This window comes from Fundulus heteroclitus, chromosome 14, assembly GCF_011125445.2.
Source record: "Fundulus heteroclitus isolate FHET01 chromosome 14, MU-UCD_Fhet_4.1, whole genome shotgun sequence".
NCBI lineage: Eukaryota > Metazoa > Chordata > Actinopteri > Cyprinodontiformes > Fundulidae > Fundulus > Fundulus heteroclitus.
In genome coordinates this window covers 34,540,761-34,554,392 of record NC_046374.1, presented here as the reverse complement: position 1 = coordinate 34,554,392, position 13,632 = coordinate 34,540,761, and the positions used below count along the sequence as shown (strand labels likewise).

Genomic DNA, 13,632 nt, shown 5'->3' with positions numbered 1-13,632 from the left:
AGGGAGTAGCAAGATGGCGGCCAGTGACTTCAGTTGTGTTGTTTCTTTCCTCAGTGAGATCTGGGATTTTCATCCTACCAGCACGTTTATTATTGCTTTTTTTTTTTTTTTTTTTAAAGGGGGTAAAAAGAGAGAAACTTGCTTAATAAATTAAAAATAGAGGCTCGTCTAATACGTAAAACTTCAGCTTCTCATATCACAATTAAATGTTAACATAATAAGTAAAAAATATTGGAAAGATGTTCATTTTCAGAATATTTTGGGATTCTTATGATATAATAGTTACAGGTTCACATAATGGATTTTATTGCTAAAACAAGAAACCAAATGATGATTCTGGAAATAACATTTAGTTTGTAGGATTTATGCATTTAAATGGAATGACACATTTCCAGGAATTTAAATTCACTAATCTTTATATAAAACAAGTGAAGACGATGTTCTGCTCATTCGTAAGTGAAACAATTAATCTACATGACCAGTAAATGTATGTTTTATTGTTGCAACAGCAGTTTAATAACAACCAGAATCTCTGAATATTAAAAAATGTGTGAAAATCTGTAATGTAGACCTGATAACATCAGAGGTTTGTGGACTTTATCTAAGTTATGGATACTTGGAGATGTTGTAGCCTGAAAATACTTCAATGCATAAAATATTTTGTTTGCTGGCATTTTCTGTAGTTAGAAACAGTAACATTGGATCATTGAACTGATTTATTTTGTTTTCCTAAATGTTTGTGTCAAATTAATGTTAACTGGTAAATTAAATGTTTACTGAATGTATTGTTATATGAGTGAGTGGGTAATATTGTAGGTTATTATTATTACTATTTTGATTTTATTTATTTTATTTTTTCCTCATTTAACCAAAAACCGATGCACTGTGGTGCACTAATTGTGAATTTTATTTAATTGTCCAATCTTATTAAACATAGCCATAAAAAAAATCACAGCGGTGAACTTTGAGCCAATCCAGATTTTTTTTTAAAGCTCTTTCATTTGAAATAAATGATAGAAATGTGAATTGATTTTAAATCCATCATTCATACGTTTAACAGTTAAACCTCAGATTAAATAACTGTCATATAATTTTAATGTTTAAATACCACAGAAGTTTTAAATTAAAGGTTTACTAGAGAAACTGTGCAAATAAATAAAGGTAACTTTGAAATAAATAAAGGTAACTTTGTTCCACAATCACTAATATTTTAAAACACCCCAGTAAACAATTAGCTGTCTAATTATAGACAAATTGGCTAAAAACAGAATGACCTCATATTCACGTAAGTCTATTGGCAAGAAAGTGAAACGCTTAGCTGCACTACGTAGCATTTAAGGATTATAAACTGAAATTTGAATTGAATACTTTTAACACGTTTATGCTGAAATACCTTCTTCCCTCTGTGTAGCGTTAATATTTCCCCCCCCAGATCATAATGTTGAATATAAAGGAATAAAGAACGGATGTATTAGGCTGACTAATAAACTATGAATAATGATGTAATAAAAGGGCTTTTCTGGTTTATCACTGCAAAAACATGACTAAAAATAAGTAAAGTTTTCTTGAAATTAGTGTATTCATCCTTGATTTGAGGAGCAAATTTAAATAATCTGCCGATGGAATAAGATTTTTGCGCTTAAAATCGGAACAACTCATCTCCATCGTCTTATTTCTAGTGCAGTTTATCTAATTATCTTATTTTAGGGGTCAAAATACTCGTTCCATTGGCATATCATCTTATTTACTTGCTCAAATTAAGGACAAATACACTAATTTCAAGAAAATTTTACTTATTTTTAATTGAGTTTTTGCAGTGTAAGCAGAAGTGCAACACAAAAAATGGGAATTCAAAATAAAAAGAATTAGCCAAATGCTGTGGAGAAATTTATTAAATGGTTGCTTGAATGAAAATCTCCTTTTTGCTAATTTGGGAAAGAAATAAGATCGTATTCCCTCAATATTTGCCTGCCGTTGTGATTTTAAATGAGTATTTGTTCAGGAGAACTGAGTCTTTTGTTAGCTTATGACGTGTTGGTTGAGTAAAACGCCAGGAGATGATTAAACCTTCACTATACCCAACAGTTCCTCTGGTTTTTATTTTGTCATTTAATCCTCCTCCTCCGTCGTCTGCTCCTGCCTGCAGCGACGGCTTGGCGACGCGGCGAAGAAGGCCATCAGTAAACTCCAGCTTCGCACCATCAGGAAGGGCGACCAGGAGACGGAGTCCGACTTTGACAACTGCGCCGTCTGCATCGAGGGCTACAAACCCAACGACGTGGTTCGCATCCTGCCCTGCAGGTGAGTCCGCCTTCCAGACATCCACTGGTTGGAGGAAACCGTTTCATGGTGATCCTCTATAGCAGGGGTGTCAAACATACGACCCGCGGGCCGGATCCGGCCCGCCGAACAATTTAGTCCGGCCCGGTGTCTAAATGCAATATCATTATTAAAAAAAAATAATAATAATTTTTTTTTTTTTTGTTTTTTTTCCCCAGTGTCCTGTCTGGCAATGTGGCAATAAGAATTGTTGTCTTAATGCAAAAAAGAGCTCATCAGATTTGACTTTCACAAGTGGAGCAGTACTGCTTTTGCCATAGTGCTCTGCTTGATTTATGAATGTGAATAGTTTTATTATGATTCATGCGGGGAATATCTCAAATGATATGGCCACTACAATGGGGAAGTGGGAGAGGAAAGGAAGAACAAGAAGAAAAAAGAAAAGGTGAAAGAAAGAGGAGATAAAAGGAAGAGAATGATAAAACATTTATTGAAAAAAACATGTACTTCGTTTAATTGAAAATATGCAGTTCCTATATTGTCCACGAGGGGCGCTGTGTTTTAATCAGCAGATTAAGCTTCAGGTGTGGAAAAATTTTAATCATTTTTTAATTTTTATCTGTTTGATGTATTTTGTCATGCAGGACAGTGTTTTTAAGTTCCAAAAAATGTGAATAAATGTTTTTCAACATTGTATAATCACTGTGATCAGTTCTTATGCATAATGCACAAGTAAATGTTTAACTGAGTAAAAGTATTGTTGAAATTGCACATACTTTTCTTAAAAACGCTGAGGTTATTCATAATATATTGTGTAAAGTGAAATTAATTTAACATAAAAATCAACAACAAGTCCACATTTATTAGTTCTATTTAATCTTGCAATGAGTTAACTCGTGTGGCCCTCTTGAGATCAGATTAAGCTGAATGCGGCCCCTCAACCAGAATGAGTTTGACACCCCTGGTCTATAGAGAGCTGTGGTCAGAACCCAAGGTTTCTAAAGCGCTTATATAACGGCTTGTGACTAAAAACTAACTTAAGAAACTGAAATTCTGCTTGTGTTTAGGTGGCTGTAGTTTTTTTGCTCCCGTTCTGACCAGCATTTTTACTCAGGCATGTTTCAGTACTCCCTTGTTGCGCAGCGGTCGTGTAAAAAACATGGTGACAGTGAAGGGAAGCAGCAGTTTTTAGTATCATAATTCATTAGAGAACTTTTTCCACATGAAATAATAAAACTTTGTTTTCCAGACATTTGTTCCATAAGAGCTGCGTGGATCCGTGGCTGCTGGACCACCGCACGTGTCCCATGTGTAAGATGAACATCCTGAAGGCGCTGGGCATCGCTGTGAGTCTCACTGTTCTGCTCGACGCTCCGGTTTCCTCACAGGCAGCTCTCTAACACCGTTCCTCTTCCTTCTAGCTGAACGCAGACTGCCTGGACGACCTCCCCCTGGACTACGACCTGGCGCTGGGCGGCGTGGCCGGGGTCGGCATGGGCGGCGTGGGAGCCCTGGCCCTGGAGGCCGTGGTGTCCGGAGCGTCCAGCGACGGGACGCTGAGCGAGGGCGGCTCCTCGGTGGTCCTGGACCCCGGCGTGCGGCGGGTTGGACTCCCACAGGACTACCAGGACCACGACCCCCTGCGAGACAGCCCCATAACAGCCACCACCGACACCCACACAGGTTGGGCACTAACACTGCAGGCCACACGCGTCAAACTCGAGGCCCGCGGGCCAAACCCGGCCCGCCAAGGCAATTTATCCGGCCCTGGAGAGCCAAAAAAAGGCATTTTATGTCATAAAGTAGAGGCAGATATCTTTTTAAAGTGTATAAAGTAGATAAAACTGTTCCTCCTGTAGTGAATGTTGACTTTTTTTTAAATGTGTAGTAACTGGGCTGAACGATTTTGGAAAATAATCTAATTGCGACTTTTCTTAATATTGCGATTTAATACGATTTTTTTTCCAGTTTAATTTATCATGTCGTTTTAAACATATACAAACAACAAATCATTTTGTTTCCTCGCCATGTGGATTAGTTGCTAAAAGAGCCGCAGCATCTAAACTCAGAGCAGAAATGATTGCGTTCTGCCTACAATATATTTCAACCAAAAATGCAATTTTGACTTTTCTCTGCGTTAACCACAAGCAACAAAAATGGCCTCTAAATAAAGACATTTGTAAACAAGGACTATTCAAAACAAGAACTTTTAATGTTTCTATTAATCAGAATATTATTCAAGAGAACAGCTTTTAGTTGATTTGGACATCAATCCTTGTTGAACATAAAGTCCAACCAACAAGCAAGTATGTATTAAACTGATTGACCAATACTTAATGCTATGTATGATTATATAAACTCTAAAACAAGTAATAAAATTAGATTATCTCACTGCTGCAACTGTCTTTCCTTCCATGTGGAGGCAAACCCACTTTAAACATTTTACCAACACCTAATGGACGTGTCTAATTCCCTAATTGTTACATAGCCAAAAATTGCAGACTCTGCGATTTGGAAATTGCGTTTTTTTAAATCATGATTATATTGAAAATGCGATTAATTGTTCAGCCCTAGTAGTAACAGCATCTAGATGTCAGTTTTCCTACAACACATTAAAACATCTCAGAAATTTCCAAAAAGAGGAAAAAGTGATGCAGAATAATGAGTTTAAAGTGTAACTCGCCCCAATATCAACTTATTTTTGCAGATAAACTGCTCAAATGGGCCTAATGGTGCTACTTTGATGTCACTGTGCTTTTTTTATTTCTACGGGAACTGAAATGAAATTCTGAAATCAAAAGTATCATCAATACAGGAGCAACCGGCCCTTTAAATGACTTCATGAAGCCAAAGTGGCCCCATATAGAAATGGGTTTGACGCCCCTGCTGCAGGCCAATAATCACACACAGGCGGGGTTATACTGCCACCCGGTGGTGGGTTTGGGGAATTACACCTTCAGGTCGCAACACTGTTCACATCCTGGTTCTTTGTGTTTCAGGCTGACGGTTTAAAAACACGGGAGCTGCAGACAGCCTCGAACTTAGAGGAAGAGTCGCGTTTCTTTAATGCGTCTTAATTAACGACTAAAGACCAGCAGAGGAAGAAGATTAGAAACAATTAGGACTTCTCCTCCTGTGTGTTTTGCTTTTTTTTTTCCCCAATAAAGGATGAACACGTTTTGAAAGAGAGAAAATAACCGGTTAAAATAAAACGTAAGTTTACATCTGAGTCCTTGAGGCGAACCCGAGGAGCCGCAGACTTCGCTGCTGCGGTTATTAGTCTGAACCCTGAAGCTTTGGCCTCCTTATGTGCAGAGGCTGGTGTTCAGTGGCTTTACTTATGAATTAAATGAATAGATTTACAGGTTAAGTGAGGTTCTGTTCAGTGACTGACACAGCATGGGCTGTTTTATGGCCTCAGAGGTTTGTTGGAGAACATTAGAGAACAAGCAGCACCAGGAAACAAATGTTTCAGCTGATTGAGTCCAGATCCGATGCAACTAGTCAAGATGTGGAGAAGAATGAGACTTCTCCTGTATTTTCAAAAGGCTTTCCACGTAGTTCTGCAGTGTTTATTTTAAAAAACATTTATCCGAGGTTCAGAAAATCAGATTTGTTCTTTCTTTAATCATCTATAAATCAGAAATGGAGACATCTGTAATAGTGGCTACACTTGAAAAATCATCTTTAACGCCTTGATATCACACATAATAGAATTTACACTTCATAACTTCGGAGCTGTAGTTGATTTCTATCAGATATGTAACTTCAGCTGGAAATTGCTCCTACAACCCTCTGAGCTTAAAGGGTTAAACTAAAATCTCCTCTTTTCAGATTTTTGAACTCATTTTTACAAAAGGAAAAAAAATAACATAAAACGTTATGTTGTTGAATGAGGCAGAATGAAAAATGAATAACAAAAATGGAGCCCACTCAAAACACACAGTTTGATGCAGATATTGCATAAAGACATACAGAAGAACTGCTAAAATCCTCATTTCTTATCTTTTTAGTTTATAATTTGGTTTCATTTGTGCTACAGTGGAGGGGCCGATGAGCCACACGTGCCTAGAGAGACGTGGTTCTGGAAAGTACCGAGTCAGCACGGCAGAACACAAATTTATTTACGTTTTTGTATGTAAGCTTAATTAATAAAAAAAATCCATTTACTCTTTTCTATCTACTTCATATTATTCATGCACTACTTTATGTTGGTCTGTCACATAAGATCCACCAAAATGTACCAAAAAGCAGTTTTATTATAAAGAACGTTTCAGTAAGAAGACGATTCAAAGAGCTGTACATGAACAGAAGAACATTAGAGAGGTAAATATTACATAGAAAAATAAAAAACTTACATTAATAAAGGAATAAGCAAAATAAATGTTGGACTAGACTACTTTAGTTTCACTGTAACAAGCTTCATCACTAACATTCAAAGCTTAATTGTTTCTATTCATTAAAAAACATGCAGAAAGCAGCACATCATTGTTTCTATTCATAAGAAATAAACTAACAACTGTAACCTGAGACAATCTGAAAAAGTTAAAGCGCTGTGAATACTTTACACTGTGAATAAGGGTTTAAGTAGAAATAATTTCCTCCAGTGATGACTGAACACCAGAGGGCAGAGCTGAGGTTCTGGGTTTGGTCCAGAAAGGTTCTGTTCGCCCCGGTGGTCATGTGACCCGGTGCTGCGGTCACATGACCAGCTTACGCCCCTTCCTGCCAGACCTGGTCTGTGGGTCCGTCTCTCACCAGGAAGTGGGTTTGGGTGCCGAGACGAGTCCAGGACGAGGCCGACCCGTCCGTCGGGTTCTGCTGCTGTTTGTTCCGGTTCTGAATGGGCCGGCCGTTAACCTGAGCTCCGTCTGCTCCTTCTTCTCCGTCCTCCAGGTGAGCTGCAGCCGATGGCGAGCAGCGCCTCTGTGGCGTCACTGGTCATTGCCGTGGAAACCGGCCTGTCGGACGAGGAGGGGTCCATCGAGCAGCCTCAGACGGGCGCCAAGTCCTGAAACCAGCGCAACAGAACCAAGCCAGAACCGGGCCGGGATAGACCAGACTCAGAGCAGACTTTAATGGTTCAGAAAGGTCCAGAGAGAGAGACGGCCCGACTGGAAAACCCGCCTGACCCGAACCTGCTTGACGGCCTGGTTCTGGATCACGTTCAGTTTGAAATGAAAACCGATCCAGAACCAGCACCGTGAGGTTTAGACTGGGTTTGGACTCCTGGAGCAGACCCATTGGGTTCGGGCTCGTAGAAGGCGGACCCATCTGGACCGTGTTTGTCCCTGTTTCAGTGTTAACCTCCGCTTGTTCTTAGTTCCCCTCATCCAGAATCCAGAACCCCTCCTGGTTCCTCCCCCAGATGATCCAGTTTACGTCTGCCTCGGTTCTGTTAGCAGAACCGAATCTTGGGTCCAGACAAGCTGCCTGACAGAACCCAGTCCTTGATCTCACACGTGGCTGAACATCTCTTCTCTCAGAAGGACCAGAACCTCAGTGGGACGGGTTCTGTTGTCTCTGGATCTTCTCCGGCGTCTCCAGGGAAAACCCCATCCGGACTCTCTCTTTGTTCTGGTCCCGGTTCTCCGGACCTCGGAGGCTCGTCTGCGGGGGACTGACTGGGATCTTAAACGGACTCGGCGGCCCCCCGGGAGCCGACCCGGCAGTATTACTTCAACAGTTCGACTGCAGTATTGACGCGCTGACGCGCGCCTCAGTGTTTCCCCTTTTAGCTTCGGTTTGCTCCGTTATCGTTGACGTCTGGGTTGAATCCTTCCTCCGCTGCGTCAGAACCGCGTTTCTTTGTACATTCAGGGCAGAAATAAGCAAAGGCTGCGAGACGAAGCAGAAAAACGCTGCTTGGATCTCTGAATCATTATCAGAAATGGGTACAAGGTAAAAAAAAAAAAAAGTAGATTTCCTGCTTAGCCTTTTCTCTCCTTTTTAAACTTTTAGTTTCTGATCCAGATGCATCACATGACCTCCGTCTCATGAGATGCTTCTGGACCTCAGCGTAGTTCCTGGGAGCTTTGGAGCGAGCTCTCCCATCTGTATTTGGGTTCGACCTCAGCCCATCAGCCCATATATTAGCTGGCTGTACGTACCTGTAGAGCGCTAAACTACCCGTTCCACCCAGCTAGCAAGAGCAACTTTAATAAAAGGACGTGGGGGAAACGGTTTGAAATCAGCCTGGTTGCAACAAATCACGCTGAATCTGCACAGAGAGAGAGAAAAAAAAGCTAAATGTTTGTTCTTCAAATCTATTAAGTTGCAGGACCTGTGATGAGGTGCTTTTTGTCTCCCTTTGTCCGTTCGACCGAGTTTGTTTCAAATATCCCATAAAGTACTTCAGTAAATGTGTTTATGTGTGTCTGGACGTGTAAATGTGATGAAGAACTGTTTGTTACCGAGCATCAAACGCCACCAGGAAACTAACCAGCGTGTGATAAAAGCAGAACACCTGACTTTTTGTTAGAAGATGGACATATCGAGGTTCTGGGATGTCCGGATCGATACGTTCTGTCCTTGATGCTGACCTGAGCCATTTATTATCAGGCATATCAGCTCCAAGTCCTCTGATGCGTCGTCAACGTTGGTTAGGGCTGCATTAAGAGACCGGCAGATATGCAGGAGTGCTGGTGAACGTCGCAGTAACGATGCTGCGTAACGTAGTTTCATCACGATTTTATCTCCTTACCACAACTTGTTCTTCTAATACACTTTGAAGCTGCCTTAAGCAACAAGCACCAGACGTCTCACCGTCATAGACACCCTAAATTCATCTACAGTTAGCTGCCGTTCGTAGCAGTTTGTTGCGATGTCGATGTTGCCATAACGAGAATTACGCGTCATGTTGTGCAGCCCTAACGTCGATGAGATGAACGCCGGACGCCTCAGTCGCTTTAAAGTGCCAAAAAAAAAAACGATACTGCATTTCATCAGGAAATTATTATTAGGACGCTGCAGGCTCTCCTGTCTGTTCATCCTGACAGCTACAGATGTTTGGACCCAGCAGCCGCTCTGTGGGAACGGCCCCGGGTTTGTCGCTCGGCTAAGAAATCAGCCGAGACGTTCTGCTGACGCATCGCTTAAAACATTAATAGCTTTGTGTTTAGTTTTTAAAGGTACATCTGACTCACCTGGTCTTCACTCACCTCTCCCTCCTGCTACAGTGCTAAGCTGGTTGCTACAGTGGTAAGCTAGTTGCTACAGTGGTAAGCTAGCTGCTACAGTGGTAAGCTAGTTGCTACCGTTGTGAGCTAGCTGCTACAGTGCTAAGCTAGCTGCTACAGTGCTAAGCTAGCTGCTACAGTGGTAAGCTAGCTGTTACAATGATAAGCTAGTTGCTACAGTGGTAAGCTAGCTGCTACAGTGATAAGCTAGTTGCTACAGTGGTAAGCTAGCTGCTACAGTGCTAAGCTAGCTGCTACAGTGCTAAGCTAGCTGCTACAGTGCTAAGCTAGCTGCTACAGTGGTAAGCCAGCTGCTACAGTGGTAAGCTAGCTGCTACAGTTGTAAGCCAGCTGCTACAGTGCTAAGCCAGCTGCTACAGTGCTAAGCCAGCTGCTACAGTGCTAAGCTAGCTGCTACAGTGCTAAGCTAGCTGCTGCACTGCTAAGCTAGTTGCTGCACTGCTAAGCTAGCTTGACACGAGTCGTTGCGTCACCGTCTTCCTGTGCAGTTCTTGTCGTTTGTGTGGAGACGAAACTTAGCGGGAAAAGTTGCTTTATTAACTAGGAGATTTCTGTTTAAAAGTATTAGAAATGTAACGTCTGGTGTTCAAACGGGTCACATGACACAGACGTGGAGCTGCAGCAGCCAAGACGCTCTCTCTTTCTGTCTCTCGCCGTGAACGTCATTGTGAAAAGTCAAAAACCCAGATTGAATCGGTTCAGTAAGCATCAGCTACAGTTCAGCTGGTTTTTAGGCGGACGCCCAAATCAGAGGTGAGCTTAAAGGACCCCTGATGCCATCCATTTAAAAATGCCTTGAGTGGACATTTTCCACTGTTTTGATAAATTCATCCGTTTTCTCTTTTGATCCAGTTTCTTCTCAATTTCTCCCCGTTTTCTTTTTCAGTGTCCCAATAAAATCAAAGGCGGTACGAGCCTGTTACAGGGTCAGCAGGCGTTAAAAAACGCAAAAAAACATTGAAAAAACACGGGAGAACTTTTAATCTATTTACTTATTTGTAAATATCCCTCCTTCTGCCCCCTTTTCACTCAGTGTTAAAGTTGCTCCTCGTATGAGTGGAGTTGTGCTTGAAGGCGCCACACCAGGACTGACCAACTGAAAGCGCTCCTCTGATTAAAGAAACAATCCTCCAAGATGAATTTTCAGAATCACTTAAGCTCCAACGCCCTTTAGGAAGAGAACCGGTCTTTAACGGTACCCCTCAGCAACTTCTTGGACCCGCGTGGTCGCCCCGTTCAGTTTCCCTCTCTGTGTCCGACCGCATGCCTCCGTTGTCATCCTGCTGCCTTTTTCTACCTTTCACTTCTGACAATCCAGGAAGCTGCTGGTCAGGGCTCTGAGCGCCACAGACGGGTACGATTACTTCCACGCCACAAACGCAGACTGTGATTGAAGAGCTTCTGCGCCGCCCCCCCCCCCTGGTTCCGCCATCCACACGTTCACCGGCCCGCTCTGTACGTACAGGACACAGGCTCCTCTCCGCTGCCGTCTGCTTGCGCGCGCTCCGTACGCCGGCGGCTCGTTTCACGGCGTCGCCGGCCAGAAAGAAAAAAGATTGTCGTCTATTTTGATACCAGAGGAGATGTTTATTTTTGTAACGAAGCAGCAGAGACTGACTTATTCCCCCCCCCCGCCATCCCCACGTCACCCTACGGCCCGGATGCTTCCGCGTTTGATCGGGGCTGATTTAGATGTTGAATATTTGTGTAATTGTACATACAAACTTTTTCTTTCTTTTTTTTTGTTTTTTTTTTATTTCAGAAGCCCTCGATGTTATGAACCTGGCTACAGAGAACCTGTTAGGAGCTGATTGATGAAAGCTGAGAGAACTGAGCTCATGTCCAGGCAGGTGAACCAGCATGAATGCAAATAAAGAACACTTAAAAACCAGCGGAGAACATTTGAGTTGTGGTCCACTTGGCTCTGCGGCTACGGCGGACGGGTTCCCATTAAACATGTGGCTTATTCCGGTCACACTGCTTCTGTTTCCAGTGAGTTCAGTTCTGCTCAGACTCTTTGTGGACTTCTTACTTTGCTCCCAAGGCTTCCTTTGTTCAGGTTACCGGGTTTATTGTAAACACTAAGTAATTTATAATCTGTAACATGGGACAGCTTGTAAGAGGATGGCGAATTTGTACGGCTTGTCTCGGACAGTTTTCAGTGAGTAATGTTTTAATTAAAGTCACCTGCTTTGTGTTGTGAGTTTCCTCCTTGCAAGAGTTTTTATTCTTCCTGTTTATTATTTATTTAAGCAGATAAGAAGTTCCTTTATTGTCCCACAATAGAGGAATTTGGCCATGACGGTGTCAAAGACGCAGGCTGCGTTACACACCATTTATAATAATGAAAAAAACAAGGTAAGCTGAAGTTAGTTCTGAAGAAACAGAGGATGAGCTTTATCCTATTTTTTTGCACATCTTGTACAGGGCAGGGCACAGCAGGCATGAGAAAAAAAAAAAAATTAAGCAGATCCCAGAACAAGTTAGTTTTTGTCCAACATGGTATTTTGAGCCTGAAAATCCAACATTCATCAATTTTTTTTTTTTTTTTTTTTTTTTTTTTTTTTTTTTTTTGAGAAATCTCTTTACCCTCCAGGGGTCTGCCCAGATTGACTCTTATGACCCTTTGGACCAAAAACAGCTCCCAGCAAAAAATAAGGCACTCTTATCATATTATTTATTCTTCATTTGAAAAAGTTAAATTTCCAATATCCTGTTTTAATTTCCAAAGTCTCATTAACATTTTGATGACATTTTTAACAAAGAAGTCCCACCTATAATATCTAAAAATAAATAAAAACATAAAATTATGAAGTGGCAGTTCTAATATTTTGGGTATCTTCTGTAGTTTATCTAGTTTTTATTCTCATCATGTCTAATTTATTTCTATACAATAATGCAACAAAATACATCAGCCAGCGTCTATTCAGATGCAGACTTTAGCTGCCACTAACTAATGCATTTCATGTAAATCAAAATAAAACATGCAATCAAGGTATGTGGTTATATAAGAAAAGCACACATATCACCTTATGTGATTGATAAAGTACACACACACACACACACACACACACACACACATATATATATATATATATATATATATATATATATATATATATATATATATATATATATATATATATATATATATATATATATATATATATATAGTTTGAAAATAGTGTGATTAGAAATTAGCCATCAACCATTAAAAAAGGCTGAGGTGTTAAAATTGGTTTGAAAAATGGTCCCAATTGACCTTGGAGGATAAAAAATGGATTAATAAGAGAAAATGTCAGTTTAATAGTAGATAAAGTAATCTAAGAAAAGCCGAAAATGCTGAGTCACTCGTCGTTATGGTTTTTCACACCTTTTCTTGGAAGCGATGTGGGGTATCAGGCTGGTAACAACGGACCAAATATTAAGCCTCAAACAGTCACTTCGGGAAGACTGTTGGTCAGAGATGACATAACTGGAGGCATTTGTGTCAGAGATGGTCACATCTTAATATTTCGTTAAAGGGTTTTTGGTTTAGAGCTGCAGGATAAAACCCTCTTATTTCAGTTGTGAACAAACCCTTTGGAGGATTTAACAGCAAACTGGAGGTTCTTTGGCCGTGGAAGACAGGCTGGGTGAAAAAAAAAAAAATCGATGTTAATGTTTTTTACAAACAGAAAACTTTAGGCATGAAAGCAAGTTAAATCAAAAGTTTTCTGAATATTTAACTCAAAACCTTGTGTTTCAGATAATCCAACAGTGAGTTTAGCATTCTGAAGTAATATTAAATACAATGCAGTGGAGAGGCAGTAGGTTGGAAATCATGAATGAAAGAGAAGAAATGTTTAGGATAGAAATATGGTGTTTGTAGACATGAAACACAATATAAAACTTTGTTCTAAAGTGTTACGATCTGGATGTCAAGAGAAAAAAAATCTCAAGCATCTAGAGCTGCTTATTTCACATTTTTGTACCAGAAAATTTCAGGTTTATTCTGCCACATCAAACTTTTACTTAGTTATGACAGCCGTGATCATTTCAGTTTTTGTCTGAGAGAGAATTTGAACAAATGTGTTCTATTAAAGCCTCAACGGGGCTTTTTGTAACTCGTTGCACTACTCAACCTGGCCACAGGAGGGCAGTACCAGCAGCA

General features: G+C 40.8%; 1 protein-coding gene across 2 annotated transcripts in view; it reads left to right on the top strand.

The window, feature by feature from the left end:
- rnf150b (ring finger protein 150b) overlaps positions 1 to 11,687 on the top strand; it is a 37,520-nt gene extending 25,833 nt beyond the window's left edge. The window contains exons 3-6 of one of the 2 annotated variants that reach the window (XM_036146754.1): positions 2,147 to 2,301; positions 3,530 to 3,626; positions 3,702 to 3,963; positions 11,242 to 11,687. In XM_036146754.1, the coding sequence (XP_036002647.1) occupies positions 2,147 to 2,301; positions 3,530 to 3,626; positions 3,702 to 3,963; positions 11,242 to 11,294 (567 nt within the window). In that variant the 3' untranslated portion in view covers positions 11,295 to 11,687. Of the gene's footprint in view, positions 1 to 2,146; positions 2,302 to 3,529; positions 3,627 to 3,701; positions 3,964 to 7,176 lie in introns of both variants that reach the window. The other variant, XM_036146753.1, reaches the window with a different exon arrangement.
- The last annotated feature ends 1,945 nt before the right edge of the window (positions 11,688 to 13,632 follow it).